Source organism: Myotis nattereri, assembly GCF_964212035.1.
Source record: "Myotis nattereri genome assembly, chromosome: 15".
NCBI lineage: Eukaryota > Metazoa > Chordata > Mammalia > Chiroptera > Vespertilionidae > Myotis > Myotis nattereri.
The window spans coordinates 25,986,772-26,008,474 of record NC_138090.1 but is presented as its reverse complement, the minus strand read 5'-3'; the positions used below and the strand labels follow the sequence as shown (position 1 = coordinate 26,008,474).

Here is a 21,703-nt window from a genome sequence, read left to right as displayed (position 1 = left end):
ACTCTTCCTTCTTCCACCTGTCTGGGCCCAAGAAATGCAGCGGAACCACCTGGAGTGGGCCTGAGTTCCCGCCCGTCCATCCGTCCGTCCGCCCGAGTCCAAGGTGGCCAAAGACTGTCTCTCACCTTGAAGTTTGCACTTGGTGGTAAGGACTAGGGCTGTCAGAGAGGTGGGGATATGGGGGAGGGAGCCGGGGGCTGTGATGGGCTGGAAGGAGTTAGAGGTTTAGAAGAGGAAGGGGGAGGGAGGAGGGGTCCTTCGGTTTAGTTTGAGAGCAGGAGTGAGGGTAAGCTGGTAGAAAGCTAGAGGGGGAGGGGCGGAAAGCAGCGAGGAAGAGAAGTGATGGCCAGTGAGTGAGCAAGGAAAAGGGGCAGCAGAGGTGCAGGAAGAGGATGTGGTAGCTGGGACAACTGGGGAGAGACCTTTGGCAGCCAGAGAGTGATACCGGCTATGAACGGGGAAGAAAGTGCGAAAACTGTCTCCTCTCCACCCTTCTGCTGCTTCTAGCCATGGAGGGACAGACCCCGGGAAGCAGAGGCCTTTTGGAAAAGCCTGGGACCGCCAGCCCCGGTCTGTCCTCACTGAGCGCTGCCTTCATCCTCCTGAAATCTGCGCTGGGGGCCGGCCTGCTCAACTTCCCCTGGGCCTTCTACAAGGCCGGTGGGGTGGCCCCCGCCTTCCTGGTAGAGCTGGTAAGCCCCTGGGAAGTGATTGGGGGGGTCTCCCGGGCAGGGTCCAGGCGGCATCCTCAGTAGCAGGTCTGCAGAGCTGCCTGTCTTAGAGACTATGTACATCTGTGGGGTTTGATTTTCTGCCCCCTGAGCTCATGAGGGGAGAAGATAACTGTACCTGGGCACACAACAGCCTCTACCCACCCAGGCTGCTGCCAGGCACAACACTTGGATCCAATGAACCTGCCATCTCCGCTGGGAAAGCGCGGAGATCACTCGGTCTCTGAGCAATCTCCTGGGCAGTTGACCTCACTTGGCCGCTGGTCTCAGGTCCATGTTCAGATCAGGTCAGGACCAGGACTGGCTGGGACACCCCCATGCGAGCTGGGCCAGGCCCTCTGCCGTGTCAGAGGCCGGCAGCCACTTCCAGGGCCTGCCTTCCAGCTGAGCTCCCTTTCCAGGCGGTCAGGGCTGAGCGGCTGTAGCAGAGAAGCACTGATTAGCGCAGCTTTCTTTTGTTTGCAGTGATTCTCTGGCTGCCAGGAGCCCGTGTTCCGTGCTAAGCCCTTTGACAGGCAGCCCACATGCTTTTCCATGGCAGCCAGCTGATAATGGTCCTGTTCTTAATGGTCTGGTGCCGGGGTTCTTGTCCCAGCATCAAGAAGGGTTCAGGAATCTGGAGAAGGCTGTGCGTAGATGTTAAATAGGAATCCAGAGACTAATAAAGAGTCCGGAGACGAGATATAATTTAGAAAGGCATTTGGGGGTCAGAGGAGCTTAGCTAAAGGAGCTAAGTTCCAAGATCTTAAGTCTAAGGCCTTAGGTTCTCCTCGTCCCCAGGACCCCATGCTTTTTATTAACACAACTTGTCCTGAGGCGAGGCAGAGATATACACTGCAAACGGTATACAGAAACATTGTCAGAATGAGGGAATTAGCCTATCGGCTGTTCAGGTGTTTGGCCAGTAGGAGGCAATAACATGTAGATTAAGATGCCCTTTAACTGTCTGGCAGCCACAATCAGTTTCCTATTCAGGTTTGGGGAAATGCCTTCAGCCATTCCCAACAGGTGACTACATGTGTGACTCAACCCTGTTGAGTCCCCAAGTCTCATCAACCTTTTGATGAAACTCTTGAAATTATGACATGCTGGACTTGGTCTCCGGCAGTCCCGTTCTGTGTATAGGCCACAGGGTTGGATACAAGATACTTGAAATATCAAATAAGATATTTCAGATGGTGGGTAGTGTTAGGAGGGTCACATGACAGAGGGTGGGGCAACATAACAGGTGGTCGGAGGACGCTGAGGGGTGACGTTGCTCTGTGCCCCAGTGGAAATGGAAGGACTGTCCAGGTGCATGAGAGGTGCAACATAGCTGTGTTTGGATGGGTGCAACAGGAAGGCTGCCCTTTCAGCTCTTGACCGATTCTCGGTCAAGGGCAGGTACCTGGATTGCAGGTTCTATCCCCAGCCTGGTTGGGGCTGGTGCACGAAGTAACCAATCAATGTTTCTCTCTCTCTCTCTCTCACTCTCTCTCTCTCTCTCTCTCTCACTCTCCTCACCCCCTATCCTTCCCTCCCTCCCTCCCCTTCCACTCTCCCTAAAAAACAGCAATGGAAAACAATATCCTAGGGTGAGGATTAACAAAACAAAACAAAAGGCTGCCCTTTCAGACAATGAGGAGTTAATGCAGGGGGTGTGGTTGGGCACAGAGGTGTCCAGTCTCAGGGTGGCAGGCAGGGCTGGGAAGCAGAGCTGTGGCCCCCACTCCTCACACTCCTGCAGCACTCCTGGGCACCTTGCTGAAATGCAGGTGCTGACTCAGCAGGGCTGGGCAGGGCTGAGGCTGTGCATCCGGACGAGCTCCTGGTGACGTGGACGCTGCTCGTGTGGCTTGCACATTGTACAGTGTGGTCTAAAGACGTGAATGAATTGAAACCCTGGACAAGCGAAGGAATCAGACTGGTAATGGGCCCACTGCCCCTCCCCGCCTCTCCCCTCCTCTTGGGAGACTTCTGCTCTGTCCCCTTTGCAAGGGGCCAGCTTGGACTTGGGGCGCATTTAAACATTCTCACCACCAGGAGGTCAGTGGTGCGAGGTGGTAGGTCTCTCATGGCCCGTTAGCATTGGAGGATTACTAAGACTGAATGAACCTGACCCTCAGTCAGAAGTTGCAGAGGCGGAGCCTGGGCATGAGCAATAAGGGCTCTTTGCTGTCTGTCAGGGTCCCTCTCGCGAATGCCTCACTGGCAGAGGATCCCTTAGTCCCACCCCCTTCCCTTCATCCTCAAGTACCTATCTACTGATTGCCTGCTATGCGTCAGGCACCTCTCTGGGGACTAAATGGTGAGCAGAAAATGCCACAACCCCAGTGTCCACAGAGCTGAGAGGCTCTGGGCGAGAGATGTTGGAGACCCTGTAGTATATGTTGTAAGCATATGTCTAGTAGCCCAAGGACCGAAAACTGAGTGGCTTAAAACATCAGAAATGTATCCTCTCACAGTGCTGGATGCAGAAGAGTGAAAGCAGTCTGCCAGCAGGGCCCTGCTCCCTCCTTCCTGCCTCTTCCAGCTCCTGGGGGCCCCAGGCATCCCTTGGCTTGTGGGCACATCACCCCAGCCTCTGTTCCATCATCACAGAGCCTCCTTTTTATGTCTTCTGTTCTGTCTCGTCTAAGGCACTTGTCATTGGATTTCAGGGTCACCCAGGTGGTCCAGGATGACCCATCTCAAGGTCCTTAATTACTCCTGCAAAGATCCCTTTTTATTTAATTACATCTGCAGAGACTGCCCAGTAAGTCACCTGCACCGGTGGTGGAGGTGAGGCTGTGGACTTGTCTTTTGGGGACCACCATTCTGCCCACGGCAGGCAGTGTACCCAAGAAGGCAGAGTTCTATCAGAGCCTGAGATGAGGGGCTGAGTGCACCTGAGGGTGCAGTGTCAGGAGGGCTTTCTGGAGGAAATGGCCTTGGAGAGGAGGGGGAAGATTAGGCGTTTGCCAGGTGAGGGGAAGTGGTGGAACTGGCATGGGCAAAGGTTCAGGGACCGAAGGGAGCCATGTGTTCCTCCCAACTCGGAAGTTCCAAGTTCCTCTCCCACAGTCCAATTAGATGTTCCTCCTCTGCAGCTGTGTTGTGGCGTCTGGAGTCACAGAATGAATCTGCTGGTCAGGGCCGTGCCCTGTCTGAGCGTGTCCCAGCTCAGCATTCTTCCCCAGAACCCGGGGCAGGGGTGTGGAGGCCTGGAGACCAAGTTCAGTTTGGGGCAGGTAGCCACCGGTCCTGCAGAGGCTCAAAACCATTTAGCTCCATGCAGCAAGTGGGGCTCCCATGCACCGATGGGGGTGTCCAGTGGCACAGGCACTTGGGAAAGCAGTTTGGCAATTTCTTAGTTAAAAACGGGTCTAATCTACGACCCAGCAATTCTCCTGAGGGCATGCCCAGGAAGACAAAACACAGGTCCTCACAAGGACTTGTTCCGGGTGCTCAGCGCTTTATTCACAGTAGCCAGAAACTAAGAACCACCAGGTGCCTGTCAGCAGCAGGCTGGAAGAAGCAACTGTGACTGCATCCATACAGGGGGTGCCACTCGGCAAAAATAGGAGTAACCCGTGATCACCAGTGTGGCTGGATCTCACAAGCACGACACTGAGGAAGAAGCCAGATACCAAGATATGTAAAAGTAGAAAAATATTAGACCAGTGGTTTCTGGGAACAGGATTGGGGCATAAAGTGACTGGGATGGGACAGGAGGGCACGTCAGGGTGGTAGAATGTTCTGTGTCTTGACAGAGGTGCATTTGTTGTGCCTCTTCAGGGGATAACCCTTGTATACATGTAGCCCGTGCAGTTTTAGCATCATCTGCGTTTCTGATACCTCATCTGTCCATCTGGGCAGAGTAGTATGAATCCCAGACTGACCACCAGCAAGGCCTCAACAGTCCACCTACCCTGCAGCTCTAGTTTCAGGGCAGGGGAGGGGCCCCGGGCCATAGGCAGCATGACTTCTACAGGCGAGAGGCCCAGTGGAGGGAGCCGTATCCAAGTCCCCAGGGGCAGCTGGCTGGGTGGTGGCCTTTGGGAGCACCCTGGCCCACAGTCCTGCTCTGCAGGTCTCCTTGGTCTTCCTGATCAGTGGGCTGGTCATCCTGGGCTATGCCGCCTCCGTCAGTGGCCAGACCACCTACCAGGGCGTGGTTCGAGGGCTGTGCGGACCTGCCGTCGGGAAGCTGTGTGAGGCCTGCTTCATCGTCAACCTGCTCATGATCTCCGCGGCCTTCCTCAGGGTGATCGGGGACCAGCTGGAGAAGCGTAAGTACTTGCACTGGAGGTGGGTGGCCTCAGGGTTCGGTGCCCCTTATGCCCCCTGGGGCTCCTGGTTTGGAACAGGACGTGGACACCGAGCGGGACCCTGGGGGACAGCAGAAACCAAGACACCCCTGAGCTCCTAACGTCCTGGAGACGGGAGACTTGGAATTAGTAATCACCAGCACAGGGAGAGTCCTGGGGGGGGGGGGGGACAGGGACAGGCTGTGGGTGGCTGTCCAGTGGGGTCCACTGCAAAGAAGCCCTGTGGGAGGGAACCAATCACATCTTGAGTTCTGGGACGTTGGAGACTAAACCCCATGCACCTGGGCCTCTAGTTCCCCACTAACGATTTCCCTCTGAGCACGGCTTTAGTAGCATCCCCATCAATTTTGATATCTATTTTCATTTTTGTCCCATTCAAAACATGTGTTAAATTTTGCTGTGATTTCTTTGACTCACAGGGTGTTTAACGTTGTGTGGTTTGATTTCTAATTATTCGGGACTTTTTTTAGATCCCTTTTTGGGTTCTATCTTCATTGCATTGTGGTCAGACAACACACTTGGTGATTTCCGTTTTTTTGGTCTTTGAGACTGCCCTGTGGGCCCCCACCTGTTCTGTGTTGGTGGGCATTTTGCGTGGGGTGCAGTGTTCTGGAACTCTCCAACCGGTCAAGGTTCTCCGCAGCTTTGAGCAGGTCCCCATGCCCTTGCTAACGTTTTGGGTCTAGTTATTCTATTCGCCTGAGTGAGGGTGTTAAGCCTGCAATCACAGTTGAAGATTTTATGTTTCTCACTTTTAACTGTCCAGTTTCGCCTCATAGTCCTGGAAGCTCTGTCATAGGCACCCACCCACCAACTACCCTTTTATTATGAAATACCCGCTTTTGTCTCTGGTGATACTTGGTCGCTAAATCACCCTCCTCTACTGTAAATGTGGGCGCTCCAGCTGCCTTCAGATTAGTGGTTCTGCAGTGTTTCTCTTCCCGTTCATTCTCTGTGAACCAAATTGACATGGGCTTCCCAGTGCATTTCTCGTAGGTAGCATATGGTCGGATTGTGCTTTTTAAAAAAAATCATCTTGACGATCTCAGACAGACTTCTAATTGGAATGTAATTATTGATATGGTTAGATTTCGCTCCGACGTTTTGATGTTTCTTTGGTTTGCTCTCTCTGTCACTTTAACCGTGAATAAAAAGGCCCCTGGCTCTGGGGTGCTGCGATGAGAGGCTTCTATGTTTGGGGCAGCATTGAGGTTGGTAGATCTGAGCCTACGGTGGGTAAATGAGTACAAAACGCCCTGCTTGCAAGTGGCAAGTCGAGGCCACGTCAGTTTCACCTCGGGTCACCGGCCGTACTGCCATGTGAGGAGGATTCTGAAGCTGCGTGCAGGCTCAGCTGTGGAGCCCAGAGTGATCAGAGTTGATTAGATACAGGCCACCTGGTTCTGGGGGCGTTGACTGGGGAGGAGAGAGCATTGTGTGTGTGTTTCCGGTTAGGTACTTGCGGGGGGAGGGGGGGGGCGAGGGGCGGGGTCTTTCTGGGGCAAGTCCAGGCTTCTCCGCAGGAGGACTACCTAGAGCAGTGATGGCGACACATGTGTCAGAGGTGACACGCGAACTCATTTTTTGGTTGATTTTTCTTTGTTAAATGGCATTTAAATATATAAAATAAATATCAAAAATATAAGTCTTTGTTTTACTATGGTTGCAAATATCAAAAAATGTCTATATGTGACACGGCACCAGCGTTAAGTTAGGGTTTTTCAAAATGCTGATGCGCCGAGCTCAAAAGGTTCGCCATCACTGGATGAGGGGGTCCATGTGGAGAGGCCCCAAAACTGCAGGGAAGGCCCAGCTGAGCCACGGTGCCCCCACCAGGCACCTGATGTGGGGAGAGCCATCGAGAACCCTCCAGACCAGCCCTCCCACCAGCCAAATACCCTCAAGTGACCCCCGTGGGTTCCACATGGAGCAGAAGTAGCCCGCTCAGCCCTATCTCATTCTTCACATCCTGCTCATGGCAGATAATCAAGTGGACGCGCCAGGCCATGTTGGGGTAGTTCGTTGTGGAGCGGTGACAGAGAACATGGCTTTGCCCAGCACCAACAAGCCACCCTGGCCCCTGCTAGACCCACACCCCCGCTGAGCTCCCAAGCAGAAACAGAAGGATCTGGTACAACAGTGGTTCTCAACCTTCTGGCCCTTTAAATACAGTTCCTCATGTTGTGACCCAACCATAAAATTATTTTCGTTGCTACTTCATAACTGTAATGTTGCTACAGTAATCGTAATGTAAATATCTGATATGCAGGATGGTCTTAGGCGACCCCTGTGAAAGGGTCGTTCGACCGCCAAAGGGGTCGCGACCCACAGGTTGAGAACCGCTGTGTTACAAGCACATAAGGGCGCAGGTGCCTCAGGGTAGGTCCTTTGTCTCACTTGTGGCTGGCTTCCAGCACGGGGAGCAGTGCTTGGCTGGGAGGAGCCCAGTGAGCCTCTGTCGAATGAGTTTCTGCAGCCAGATCCTTCCTTCGTGGTGGCACATGATGGGGTCCCCATCACGCTTGTCCCATCCCTTTAGACTCACAGGGCTGACAGTGTCCATGGCAACCCCGGCCAGGGATGGAGATCGGGAGCCCGGGGCAGGACTCTGACTGCTGGGTGAGAGCCACAGGCTCACTGCGGCCCCCCTTCCTCCGCCTTCCCACCAGTGTGCGACTTCCTCCTGCCCGCCCTGCAGCCCTGGTACGCCGACCAGCGCTTCACCTTGACCCTGCTCTCCATGCTGGTCATCCTGCCCCTGTCCGCCCCGAGGGAGATCAGGTTCCAGAAAGTCACGAGGTACGGGGCTGCAGGCGTCCTGGCAGGGCAGCGGCTTTGACTGGGTCCCCACTGCCCTGGGTTGGTATTGGGGGTGGGTGGGAAAAGGGGGGGTCTGTCTGCCTCTGCTAGGGGAGCTGTTAGCGTTGGCCTTCCCATTTGGAGAAGGGGGAAAACATTAAAAATCACACAAGTAACATGTGTGTGTGATAGGAAATAGAAGCAAAAGAGAAAACTACCATAATGGCATAACCTGCTGCTGCTGTTTTCTTTAACTGTTACAGACTTCATATGCCCACGCGTGCGCACTCACAGGCACAGAGGCAGACATACACGTACTGTTTTTCATACTGTGGTCTGTGGCTTTACATATATTTTTGAAGAAAAAAGCCTGGCAAAAGTATTCATGCAAATTTGCCACTTGTGTTTCCCTGTTGTGTTCAGAGCAGCAATGGACGTCTTACCTTGGAAACGGAGAAACGGGGGGTAGGGGACTAGAGCCCCTAGGTGCCCCCAGCCCTCCAGTCTCTCGTCCCGCCCCACTGAGTCAGGGGTCCTCCTCCCCACAGCCGGTGTCCTGGCTTAGCTGCCACATCGCGGCTGAGTGGCCGTTGGAGAGACGGTGCCGGTGGTCACCACAGCCTCGCAGGTGCGGCCAGTTAGGAACTGGCCCAATCCGACCCTGGGCCTGAGCACAGTCCTGCCTGAAAGATCTCCCACATCCCCGCTTGCAGATGAGGGACCCAATGCACGGAGCCATGAGAACTGCCTGGCACCTTGCCCGTGTGGGCAGAGCCGGCATTCAGACCCCCTCTGTGTTTGTGGTCATGCATCGTCTGTGTGTTAGCTTCCTAGGCACCCTGGCCGCCTGCTACCTGGCCCTGGTCATCGTGGCACAGTACTACCTGAGGCCCCAGGACCTTGCTCGTGAGCCCCGTCCTGAGCTGAGGTGAGTCTGAGGGGATGGCCTTCCCTGGCTTCCTGGGGTGCTGCAGGGGATCCTGCAGGAAGGACACTTCTCCCCACTGTTTGCACAGAGCCCCGCTCCTCTCAGCGAAACGCCTGGTGTCTCTGATGCCTGAGGTCCCAGCGAAGGCCCCTGTCCCGCCCAGAATGGACACAGCTGTGGGCAGTAGGAACCAGGGACAGGCCAAGGAACACAGCTCTAAGCCCCTCCACCCTGGCTCCTGGGCTTTCGCAGCAGTGTCCCCACAGCCTGGAGCCGGTGGAACCGGCCTGCGAGATGCCGATGCCTGGGCAGAGGGAGCAGGAGTGACAGAGGCCAGTGTGACCCCACCGGCCTGAGGCCTGAGCAAGGCCAGGAGGGGGTGGGTGTCCTGTGGGGACGCGGAGCCTCACTGAGGAAGGGTTTTGCTGGGCAGCTGCTTCAGGGTGTGAGCACAGCAGGGGCTTGAAATCGGATCTTTGGGTGACAGCCAGCTCCGTAGGCATGTGACCTATGAACTTACCCAGGGCTGCGCGCAGAAGGGCCTTGCACTCGGTTTAATGCCCTGCTGCCATCATCCCAATGTTCTTAATCGTTGTCGAACGAGGGTCCGCCATGTTCATTTTGCACTGGGCCCCGCAGATTATGTGGCCCCTCCTGGCCGACAGATTGGAAGTGGAGCAGGAGAGAGCGGAGTCCAGGGTGGCTCTGAGCTCTGGCTGAGCACCGGGAAGGTGGCAGTGCTGTTTCCTAGGACGGAGGAGGCGAGAGGAGCAGGTGGCTGGGGGAGAGGGAGAGGGTGTGAGGTTGGAGTTGGCTTTGAATGCCTAAATGAAGGAACAGGTAGCTTGTCAGACCTGCGTCTGGATTCAGGGAGAGAGAAGCTGGGCTGGAGGGAGGAATGTGGCTGGTGTCAGCCCAGAGATGGCATTTTAGGCCCTGGACTGGGCAGGGTGGTACACTCAGAACCCACAGTGCTCTGTCCGGCACTGAGAGGTCGGGGGAGGAGGAGGAGCTGTGGAGGGGTGGGAGTCGGATGTGTTAGCTTTCTGGAGCTGCTGTGACAAATGACCACAAACCTGGTGGCTTTACACAAAAACAGCTTATCCTCTCTCAGTTCTGGAAGCCAGGAGTCCAAAATCAAGGCGGGGCAGGCCAGGCTTCCTCTGGAGGCTCCAGGGGAGGGCCCTGCCCACCTCGTCCAGCTCCCGGGGCTGCCAGTGGTCCCTGGCGGGAAGGTGGATGCCTCGCTCCAGTCTCTGCCTCCGTTGTCACGCGGCCTCTCCCTGGGTGTCTGTTCCCTTCCTAGAAGGACACCCGTCATTGCACCAGCTCCCAACCTACTCCTGTGTGACCCCATCTTAATTTAACTAATTGCCTCTACAGAGACCTCTTTCCAAATGAGGCATTACTCTGAGGTTCCCAGTGGATGTAAATTTGGGGGGACACTATTCAGCCAGGATAGAGGATAATAGTAGGTTGGTCGCAGATGTTGGTGAACAAAATTTCAGGAAGTTGGCGTGATCATTGCCAAATGTTGCTCCTGGTTACAATGGGCTGAGCCCTGGGCATGGATTTGGAGGCTGCTGGTGGTGTTACTTGGTCAGGGCAGGAGAGGCAGTGAAGGCCCAGGTGGATTGGGTTCAGGAGAGAAGGAAGGAGGCAGGAAAGAGCTCTTCTGAGGAGGGGAGCAGAGGAATGCCCAGCCCTATTTATGCTGACGGACATCTCTTAGCGAAGGAAGAACCAATGAGGAGAGGGCAGGCTCACTGCTAATCTGCAGCCTCGAGTCAGGGGGAGGGGAGGTCCTGTGCTCTGGGGTCTCTTTCCCGGGGCCAGGGGCCTGCACATGTGGGCCCAGGGGATGCAGGCGGGCAGATGGGGCCGTGCCTACATGGGCACTCTGGTGGTTACAGGAAGCCTGGCACCAGGGACAGGGCAGTTGAGGAAAGTGTGGGAAGCCCAGCCCGGTGGGGCGGCGCCATGAGCGGCTTTTAGAGTTAAGTCAGCGTGTGCAGCACGAGCAGGAGTCGGCACTGCGCACGTGTCCCGTGGCCGCTGTGACAACTACCCCCAACCGGGGGCGTACACAGCACAGATTTACTCTCTCTCATCTCTGGAGGCCAGAAGTCCAAAATGGGCCGCGCGGGGCTACAGTCAAGGTGTTGGCAGGGCTGCATTCCTCTTGGAGGCTCTGGGCGAGAATCTGTTTCCTGGCCTTTCCCAGCTTCTGGGGGACACTCGCTCTCCGTGGCTCACGGTCCTGCCTCCGTCTGTAAAGCCAGCAGCATTCCTTCTCTGACCCTATCTCCGTAGTCACAGCCCCCTCCGCCCACCCCCAGGGAAGGTTCTCATCTCAGGGATTCATGCGGCACATTGGGCCTAGATAACCAGGGTCACCTCCCACCTGAGTCCTTACCCCGATGCACACCTGTCAGCTCACTTATTCCCGGGTTGCTGGGATTCAGACATGGGCCTCTTTGGGGGCCATTATTCTGGCACAACCAGGAAACCCTGATTCTGTAGCAGGTGTTATTTACTCCCCACTTCACTATATGTCCCTAAAGGTGCTGGATGCTGGCACCTAGAGCTGCTTGCCAAAGGAAGCTTGAGGGCCACTGTCCTGAAAATTCCCATGCACACCTCTGTCCTTTATGGAGCTTGGGCAGAGGTCAAACCATCCCTGCACTGCTGGGGTCTGTTTGAATGGAGGTCAAACCATCCCTGCACTGCTGGGGTCTGTTTGAATGGAGGTCAAACCATCCCTGCACTGCTGGGGTCTGTTTGAATGGAGGCTGCCTGAGCTCCCCAGCCCTAACCTCACAGGAACAGGCAGCCTCAGAGGGAGGCTGGGAGTTCCTGCTCGTCATGCCCTTTCCAAGCTCTGCCAGCCCACAGAATGTCAAGTTACCAAAATGTCAGCTCAAATGTAATTAGAGAGTGCAACACAGAGCATGCCTCCCTTCCCATCTCCCAAACCCGGGAGTGGACGCAACAATTAAAAATACATTTTACAGCCGAGCTCAGTGACACCTTTCTGGTCTTTAAAACTCATCTTCAAGTTGAGCGTGGCTGTGAAGTTAGCCTTTGTAATGAACACCTGTTCTTGTCTGTTTGCAGCCCTTCCTCCTCGACCTCTGTGTTTAGTGTCTTCCCCACCATCTGCTTCGGATTTCAGGTAAGCTCAGCTCTGTGTTGGCGAGCGTGGCATTGGCGGGCTGTGGCGACTCCCTGCTCCCGTGGGAGACTGTGGCCTCCCTGGCAGGAGAGAGGGGTGAAGGCTTGTTCCAGGATGTGATGGGCTGTCTTCCGGAGACGGCGCGTGTGTTGGAATCTGGGTTCAGTGAGGTGTGACTTGCTGTAGAACTGGGGAACCCGGCCCCCACTGGCAGCCAGCAGCAGCAGCAGCAGCAGCAGCAGCAGAGTGGGAATTCGGCACCTGTCCCTCGGTCTGTAAAACCCTCGCTGGACAGTTGCCGTGCCAGGACACCCAGAGTTGTCCATGTCCTCAGCAGATCTCTGTCCCAGGGGCCTCAGAGAGGAAGCATCCTGCCTCTGGGGGGGGGGGGGGGTCTGGAAGGTGTGCAGGGGCTGCGTGGTGGGGGTACGGGGCAGAGTGTCTGACAGTCATGGACTGAGGGTGGGCTCTGTGCAGTCCAGCTGAGGGGCTTCTGACAGCCCTGGGCAGGGCACAGTCAGACGCCCTTTTTCAGGCACTGATGTCTGAAAGGATCTTGAAGAATGTGTGGGGGGCGCCAGGTGAAGGGGAGGGCGGTCCAGCTAGAAGGGACGGCACAGGTGAGGGGGGGAGGGGAGAGGAGGTAGAGGAAAGGGGGGGAGCATGCCTGGTGGGGCTGCAGGGCTGTAAAGGGCTCTGCTAGGTGGGGTCCCCGGGGTGCCGGAGGGTATGGCGGAGAGCATGGGCTCTGCTCCCCGCCTTCCGGGTTTTCCAGGCTCCTAGCAGGTGGCAGCTGACTCCATTCTTCCATTGTTTATTTGAGGAAAGATGTGCCTCCCTCCTAAAAACCTACCCAGCACACCAATAGCAGAACCACCCCAGAGCAAAGTCGAGTTGGTGGGGTGGGGGTGGGGGGGGTGTGGTTCAGGAGCGACAGTATCTCAGCTTCCTGCCCTGAGTTTTTTCTTCCCTTAGCCGCCAACTGGCGCCTGTTTCTGTTCTTCATCTTGTATTTTCTTTGAGAAACAGTTTGGGAAAAAATCTTGAAACATTTCCATTTCTCTTGCTTATAAATGAGTTGATGGTATCACTTCTGGGGCTTAGCAAGCCATTTATAAGAAATTCTCACATTTTTCCTTGCACACCCAATATTTTGAAAGATCTAGAGCAGCGATTTTGCTGTCAGCTGTTCGTCTGGATGTGGTTTAGCGCCCCTCTCCAGCGTCTGAGCACCATATGGCGCGGCAGGCTCCACTGGGGGCTGCTTTTCAGATGCTTCCCGGGGTGGCCCCCTCACCTTTGCCTCAGCTCCCTCATTCCATTCTCCTAGCAACCGAGGCCTGGCTGAGGTTTCCAGGGACACGGATGCAGGATGGAGATTTGGGAAAAGATGTGAATTGCCGGGTGGGGGAGGGGCTGAGGCCGGAGGCCAGAGGCAGGGCTGTGGGGGTCTGGCTGGGAGAGTCTGTGTGGAGGAGGGCAGGAAACAGGGAGGGAGGGGGCAAGGCTGGAGGGCCGTGCGAGGAGGGGAGGTCTCCTTGTCGTCAGGAGCTCTGACCTGGTTCAAACACTACCCCCCCCCCCCCACATGCAGCAGCCCCACCACCAGCTGCGCGGAGCTGGGAGGAGGGGCCTGCGGAGCAGAGTGGCTGCGGGCTCTGCTGCTGCCATCCCGGCCGCACCTGGGACTTCTCTGTTGTTGTTTTTTAAACAACAGCTTTATTGAGATAGAACTCACATAGCATGCATGTCACCCACCTGAAGTGTACGATCCAGGGGTGTGGTATGTTCACAGAGCTGTGCGACCATCACCACAGTCGATTTTCGACCATTTCATCTCCCCCAGAACCCTGAACCTGTTACCAGTCACCCCACCCCCTCAGCCCTCCCTCAGCCCCTGCAACCAGGAGTCTCCTTGCTGTGCCTGCCTGCTCTGGACGGTTCACATAAATGGAATCCCACGATGCTGGTCCTTTGTGACAGCTCTCACAGCATCGTGCCCTTGAGCTCATCCACCTGGTGGGTGTGTCAGTGCTCTGTTCCTTTTTATGGCTGAGTCATATTCCCCCGTTTGCTTATCCATTCCTCAGCCATGCACACCAGGCAGTTTCCAGTCCTTAGCCAGCGTGGGCGCCTCTGCCTGCATCGCGGCTCAGCGAGTAGCGAGCCTGCACAGCCAGCCCCTCCCACACTTGTTCCAGCAGGGCACCCCCCCCCCCAAATCCCGGGGAACCTGTTGTACCTTCCCTATGAAACCAAACGTGACCCAGGAATCTTAGAACAAACAGAGGAAGAAGGGCAGGGCTCCTCCAGACACCTCCAAGCATTTCCCCCATTTCTGAGTTTGGGAGACAGGAGGGGGGGAGCATTGATCCACGGAGTTCCCTGCCCCTCGGTTGAGGGTCCCCAGGGATTGAGGGCTCCTGTGAGGTCAGAGAAGTCCCGGGAAAGAAAGCCAAAGTGGCACTGGTGCCCGAGGCTAGTCTGTCCTTGAAGGTACATGTGAGCTCCCTGGGGACCATGTTGGGCTAGTTTCCGTGGTACCCAGACTTGCACTGAGTCAGACTGATAAGACCTGAGTCCCGGAGAGCGTGGGCTGGGTAGGGGCAGCCTCCCTGTTGCGGGTGGGTTACTTAAAGGGATGGGTAAACGAGTAACCCCTGGAGCATTCCCCAGCGGTGGGCCAGGCTCCCCGCTTGGCTGGAGCAAGACAGACGTGGTCCTTGATGTCAGGGAGCTGATGGCAGATGCTGAACAAGCAAACCCAAACTTGCTCGCGTGGGGTGGGGGGGTCGGGGGGAACACATGAGAAAGGAACTTGGCCAGGGTAGGGGGGAGGGTCATGTGGGAACACATGAGAGAGGAACTTGGCTGGGGGGGGGGGGGGCGTTTTGAGAACACATGAGTGAGGAACTTGGGTGGGGGATGGGTTTGGGAACACATGAGTGAGGAACTTGGGTGGGGGGTGGGTTTGGGAACACATGAGTGAGGAACTTGGGTGGGGGGTGGGTTTGGGAACACATGAGTGAGGAAATGGGTGGGGGGTGGGTTTGGGAACACATGAGAGAGGAACTTGGTGGGCGGGGGGGGGGGGGGGGGGTGGCGGGGGACATAGGAGTGAGGAACTTGGCCTGGCTGGGAGGCTTTCCTAAGGCATGAGAAGGAGCTGCCAGGCCAGGAGAGAATTCCAGGGAGAGGAAACGGCTTGAGAAAAGGCCCTGTGGCTGCGCAGAAGGACAGGTGGGCCTTGCTCAGTGAGGGAGAGGAGTGGGCCCGGGCCTGGAGAGAGGGCAGGAGTAGATCAGCACGTTTGGTTTTGACCAGAAGTGAGCAAGCATGTGACAGTGGGAACCCTGACCCAGGAGCCTGGGAAGGTCCCAAACCCACAGGGCACATCCAGATACAGCGGCGCCTCTCAGCCCTGCCTGCGCGTCAGGGCCTCCTGGCTGCCTGTAAGGCACCACTGCCCAGGACTGCCCCAGGGAAACAGCGTCCCCGGCACAGGTGGGCACTTGCATGGGCTAGATGTACTTTAAATTTATGACAATCCTATATAATAAAAGGCTAATATGCAAATTGACCAAACGGCTGAACCACCGGTCGCTATGATGCACACTGGCCACCAGGGGGCAGACACTCAATGCAGGAGCTGCCCCCTGGTAATCAGTGTGGGAGCACTGCTCAGCCAGAAGCCAGGTTCACAGCTGGCCAGTGCAGCGGTGGTGGTGAGAGTCTCTCCTGCCTCCGCGGCAGTGCTAAGGATATCTGACTGATGGCTTAGGCCCACTCCCTACATCAGTTGGACATCCCCTGAGGGCTCCTGGACTGTGAGAGGGAGCAGGCCAGGCTGAGGCCCCCCCCCCCCGCACCCCCCTACCCCCCACGTGCACGAGTTTCATAATATGAAATATATGAATCATAAGTATGTGTGCTCCCATGCAGCCACCACCCAGTCAGGACAGAGAACACTGTCAGCTCCTATGGAAGACTCCCTCGTGACATTTTCCACCAAGTGACATCCACCCCACCCACACACTGTTCTGCCTGTGTCACCATAAGTGGTGGTTCTCAATGGGGGTGACTGTGCCCCCCTCCCCCAGTGGAAATTTGGCATTGTCTGGAGACATTTTTGGTTGTAACACTGGGGGCAGGTGTTCCTGGCATCTAGTGGGTCGAGGTCAGGGATGTTGCTCAATATCCTATGATGCCCTCGATGGCCCCTGTTTGGGCTGGTTTGGCTTGTATTTTGAACTTCATGTACAGGAAAATGTTCTTTCATGTCTGGCTTCCTTTGCAGAAACATTAAAGCTGTGAGGTTCTTTCTTGTTGAGGTGCATAGTGTGTACATCCTTTTTCATTGCCATGTAATATTCCACCAAATGACTATCTAGTGGTTTACTTAAGCCTTTTACTGCTGGTGGGCGTTCAGTGGTTTTCTGTATTTTGGACACTTTTGAGATTGTTCTGGGTGAGTCTAATGCCCAGCCACCGACTGCGCCCACCTGTCTTCTAGTGTCACGAAGCTGCTGTCTCCATCTACTGCAGCATGCGCAACCAGAGCCTGTCCCACTGGGCCCTGGTCTCCGTGCTGTCCTTGCTGGCCTGCTGCCTTGTCTACTCGCTGACAGGTAAGGCCCTGCCTGGGGCACCTGGGTAGGGATTGGCAGGAGAAATGGCAATCATGATGAGTATGTATAGAGAGCTTACAGTGTGCAAAGCACAGCGCTATGCAGTTCGGATGCCTTCTCTCATTTAATCCTTAACTCCCCCTAGGAAAGGCCCCATTTCATAGATGAGCAAACGGAGGCTCAGAAGGTCCAGGGCCTGCAGGGTCATGGGTTGGCCAAGGTCTCCAAACTCACCTGGCAAAGCTGTGACCCTAACCCTGGCCCAGCTGTCTCACAGCCCCTCCCTGCTCTGTGCTCCCGCTTGCTGCTGCCTGATGGGACAGTGATAACAATGGTCATCATCGCATTACATCTGGGTAGCCGTTTGCAAAATGTTCTCATGGATTCGATGGATGCGGGCGCTCACAAACCTGTGCTGTACGCAGAGGGTCTTCAAAGGTGACGGCATTGGCTCAGAGAGGGGCTGTGATCTGCCCAGGTCACTGCATGCGCACGGCACAGCCCAGGTCCAGGCTCAGGCTGACTTTGGGGCGCCTTCCTCCAGCCCCGAGGCTGGCCCTTTCGTCTGCCTGTGGGGGCCTCTGGCTGGGGAAGCCCTGGGGCTACAGAGAATGTGCCTGGTGCTTTGGACACCATGGTTTCAAAAAACTTTCTGGGCAACCTCTCCCCAAGCAGGGGGAGGGGTCCCTGTCAGGCTGTGGCCCCTGCATAGGAGGGCCATGACCTGGTCACTGAGAGTCACATCCAGGTGGCTCAGGTCGAGGGCCAGTAGGATCATGAGACTAAAGTGAGCCATATCTCTTGGCCAGAGATGGGTGTCTCAGGGCAGGCAGGTAACTAGGCTGTGAGAGGCAGCATTGGGTTGCAGGCAAGGGGCCTGGTGCGCTGTACCCAGTTCTGTGCTGTCTGTGTGATTCTGGCAGTTGTTGACACCTTGGGTCTTGGTCTTCCCCATCAGGAAAATGGGTGTGCTGCCAATGGCTTTCTGTGGGTGCTGTCGGAGTGGGATGATGGGCATGAAAGGCACTGATATCGTCTGCAGAGCGCTGTGTGCCCCTGCAGTGCCCACTCCATGAACAGGCCCTGGTGGGCTATTTGGAAGAAGGGTTCCGATAGCTTTGCCCAGTGGGAGTTTTGAGTCAGAGGAACAGAGTCTCCCGTAGGCTGAGGACAGGAACACCTTGGGAAATGGCAGAACAGAGAACTCTTCCAGAACCTTCTGTCGGCTCCTAGGAAAAGCCTTACAGGTGGGTGTGTCAGACAGAGTTGGGAGGGGCGCAGCATTTTCTCATCAGCTCCCTGCCCCACCTCCCTCCCTCCCAGGCGTTTATGGCTTCCTGACCTTCGGGACCGAAGTCTCTGCCGACATCCTGATGTCCTACCCGGGTGACGACGAGGTCATCATCGTGGCCCGAGTCCTCTTCGCCATCTCCATTGTGACCGTCTACCCCATTGTGCTCTTCCTGGGGAGGTGAGCTGCCTCGGGGTGGGGTGTGCTCAGTGCAGGGCACTGATACTGATCATGGTTGAGCCGTGCCAGGCACTGCTAGCCCGTGTGTGGTGGGGCGGCCGTCATCTCTGCTTCATAGAGGAGTAAGCAGGTCAGGTGATGAGGTCACTGGCCCAGCATCAACAGGGAGCAGCGTCAGCACTGGAGCCTGGTCTCCAGCCGGCCCTTGACCACCCACTGCGTGGCCCCTCGCTGCTGGCGCGGTGCCTGGGGAATAACAGCCCCTGGTGGAGCCGGAGCCCTGCCAGGTGTGCAGGGCAGGGGGCGGGGCCTCTAGGGCGCCCGAAGGCAGGCAGGTGAGAGGGCTGGAGCCCGGAGCCGTGCGTGCCTGTGCTGGCGTGGCCTCCAGGTCGGTGATGCAGGATTTCTGGAGGAGAAGCTGTTGCCAGGAGTGTGGGCCCAGGGCCCTGGCCAACCCCTCGGGGCTGCTGACCGTCCTGTGGGTCACCGTGACGCTCGCCATGGCCCTGTTCCTGCCGGACCTCAGCGAGATCATCGGCATCATCGGTGGCATCAGTTCCTTCTTCATCTTCATCTTCCCAGGTGAGGTGCCGCTTCCCCCTGCCCCATACCCCCTGCTCCTCTCAGCAGGGAGTCCCTGTGTTGCGGGTCAGGGGTCGAGGCGGGAGTCCTGTGTAGACAGGATGGTTCCCAGCCCTGTTTCCAGGCCAGGCATGGGCTGGCGGCTTTATAGACCCTCCCTCAATAAATCGCTCTGTGCCCTTGACACTCCTGACCTCCTGACGGGGGCTTGTTACTCCCACTGCAGATGGGGACCGAGGCCTGGGGCCTCCCGGTGGCATGGCGAGCGTGTAGCAGGCCCAAGTCCACCTCCCACGGCTGCCGCTCGCTGCAGGACTTTTATTTCTTAAAAATGTTTTCAATTACACGACATTCATAAGGCTCAAAGGCACCCTTGCAATCTTTGTCCCACCTTATCCCCCCGACCTGGAAGGCACCATTTCCGACAATTGCTTAGGAAACCTTCCCAATGTTAGTGAAAGTCCTGAGGGTGAACCTGGAGGCCAAGGCCTCCGGGCCACGCTTGCATCACCTTAAACCCCTTCTGCCCACAAGGAGGCGCCCTGGAGGTGCTGCGGCCTCAGGGCGGAAAACCCAGCCTGCGCTGCCCCGGCTCTGGGAAGCGCTTTCAGATGACAGTGCTGTGGTCAGCGCGCCCCCTTGGCCTCCTGGTCCAGCTGCTGCCGCAGTCATGCTCATTTGGGGTCTGAAAGATACATGCGTTGGCCTCGGTGCCCATGACCTAGTGGTGCCTCTAGCTCCAGCTATTTCTCGTGCTGGGAAGGACTGGCGGGGACAGGTTTGGGATGGGGACATGCCATGGAGCTTTAGGCAGAGCTGCCTGGCTTCAAATCCCAGCAGAATTATTAAAAAAAAAAAAAAGAAAAAGAAAAGAAAGAAAAGAAAAGAAAAGAAAAGAAAAAGAAAAAGGAGAGAAAGGAAGGAAAAGCTGCCAGTTGCTGAACTCAGCCCAGGTGTCGACCTGCGTGTGGCCCTGAGCATCTCACAGAGACCCGGACACGCAGCTGTGCGGCAGTGTCATCTGGGAGACAGAGGCTCAGGAGCCCAGGGTTCGGGGAGATGTTGAGCTGGGACGCACAGCAGGCCTCAGCCACTGCACTGTGCCCCTCGCCCCGAGCAGGGTGAGCCGGGGGCCTCGAGCAACCGTTTAGCTGGCCTCTCAGGTCCCTGCTGGGTGTTGGCTGAGCTCTGAGAGCTCAGGGCTGCTTTAGGTTCCATAATGAAGAGCCGGGGACCCCGTCTCCTTTGCAGGTCTGTGCCTCATCTGTGCCATCGGCACCGAGCCCATAGGACCACGAGCCAAGTAAGTGTCTCCCCGTGAGGTGCAACAGGGGCATTGGAAGGGGCCTGAGTGAGGAGCATGCGAGTGCTGCAGGGAGACCCATCGTCTTGCAGATGAGAAAACTGTTAGCCATGGGGGTATCAGGCCGTGTGCACACAGGCAGAGGGAGTCTGAGCCAGGACTCGAACCCAGGCCAGCAGCACATGGCCTATTATCTTTCCCTTCGGCTCTGAGGGTTGTGGTGTGTGGCTGGAGCTTCATGTGGACTCGGGGTCTTTCTGACAGAGACCCTAGGTCACATTCACAGGTTCCAGGTAGATGTGAATTTGGGGACCACCATTCAGCCCAGTGCAGATGCTCACAAGTCAGAGCAGCCATGGCCTTGGGTCCCACCTGCAGGCCGGGCTCTGTCTCCCCCTCCCCAAGCTTGACTCCCAAAGCCTCAGCTCGGCTTATCTCCTTCTGGGTGGAGAGGGGTTTTTCTGGATGTGCCTACCCCTCCCTGGGCTTAGGGCTGGCCGATGGTCTGTGGCCCCTGCACAGCCCTTCCCTGTAGCGCCCTTTGAAGTCCTGCTGCTTTTGTTTTGTGCCTCGGTCCCAGCTCACAATAGTTTAGTGATGGGCTTTCACCATGTTTTTAATTCTGGAACTGCTTTAGGGCCTTCCGACCCATCAGAGCTGCTCTGAGAGCGCTGCCCCCCCCCCCCCCCCGCCCCCGCCGCCCCCGTCACCTCGCTCTCCCACTCTGATGGGTGGATGTTTATGGCACCAAATGGCCTTCTGAGATGCTGCTTGACTGGAGATGGTCTTTCCATGACAACGGCTCCTCATGGCCTTTGTTAATGGGGCCGGAAATATCTCTGGCGGCCCTGCCATTGTGTGGAGATCTTATCATCACTGTTCTCATCTCACTGTTGCGCCATCTCTTTTGGTTACATTATGAAGCTCGAGATGTGGCCTTGGTGGCGGCCGGTTCTAGCCACCTCTGCCTCCTGCATGCTCATCCCCTCGCCCCTGTTCCGATCCTGTGTGACAGGGCTTTCTTCGTCTCCCTTATTTTGGGGGGCTTCGCCTCTCCCACCCCAAAAGGAACAGGGGTGGACAGGGAGTTTGAGACTAGTGTCTCCCTCCTCCCATTCCTTGGGCTTTGATAACAAGTTGAACAGGATTGAGGTTATGAGATGGCAGGTGGCGGTTTTTTAATTGCCTCGGGTTCTTTCTTTCCTCTTGTTTCAGAAACCCATTCCTACAGGTGGTGGTGGTGGGGGGGGGGGGTTCCCCTGACTGTTTTCCCAAATCGATGACTCTACTGGGCTTCAAATAATGTTTCTCTGTGTGTGTGGCTTGTCTGCGCCAAACTCCCGAGACGTGCGTGCTGACGTGGCTTTGTTGACTTGGCAGGTGCTGCTTGGAGGTCTGGGGAGTAGTGTCCGTGCTCATCGGCACCTTCATCTTTGGGCAAAGCACGGTGGCAGCCCTCTCGGAGCTCCTATGAGGGGCGGCCACCATGGCAGGCGGGGGGCTTCCCTGGGCCACCCTGGTCCCCGCATGAGACCGATGTAACCCCATCATAAAGATGCTGGAGAAACTGGTACCTCTGCCTTCTCAGGTGCTCATTGGGGCTTCTGCTTGTCCGAGGGTCTCTGGTGCGATGGTGAGGGGGGGGCTTGTCTCCGGGGGCTGCCCTAACAAGTGACCACAGGCTGGTGGCTTGAATCAGCAGGCATTTATTCTCTCCTAGTCCAGAGGTCAAGGTGTGGGCAGGGCCAAGCTCCCTCTGAAGGCTCCAGGGGGGCATCCTTCCTATTCCAGCTCCGG

At 56.5% G+C, this 21,703-nt stretch overlaps 1 protein-coding gene across 1 annotated transcript; it reads left to right on the top strand.

The window, feature by feature from the left end:
* SLC38A8 (solute carrier family 38 member 8) lies at window positions 1-21,403 on the top strand. Its single transcript, XM_081108116.1, has 10 exons — window positions 1-692; window positions 4,783-4,981; window positions 7,690-7,819; window positions 8,646-8,747; window positions 11,865-11,922; window positions 16,436-16,550; window positions 17,874-18,021; window positions 18,410-18,603; window positions 19,855-19,906; window positions 21,287-21,403. Exons 1-10 carry the CDS (start codon window positions 510-512, stop codon window positions 21,378-21,380), a joined length of 1,275 nt encoding a protein of 424 aa, XP_080964242.1. The 5' UTR covers window positions 1-509; the 3' UTR covers window positions 21,381-21,403.
* The last annotated feature ends 300 nt before the right edge of the window (window positions 21,404-21,703 follow it).

Coding starts and splice junctions, on each gene's coding strand:
- SLC38A8 (XM_081108116.1), top strand. CDS start 510: ATGGAGGGACAGACCCCGGGAAGCAGAGGCCTTTTGGAAAAGCCTGGG. Junction 693..4,782: donor CCGCCTTCCTGGTAGAGCTG/GTAAGCCCCTGG, acceptor CCTGCTCTGCAG/GTCTCCTTGGTCTTCCTGAT. Junction 19,907..21,286: donor CCCATAGGACCACGAGCCAA/GTAAGTGTCTCC, acceptor TTGACTTGGCAG/GTGCTGCTTGGAGGTCTGGG.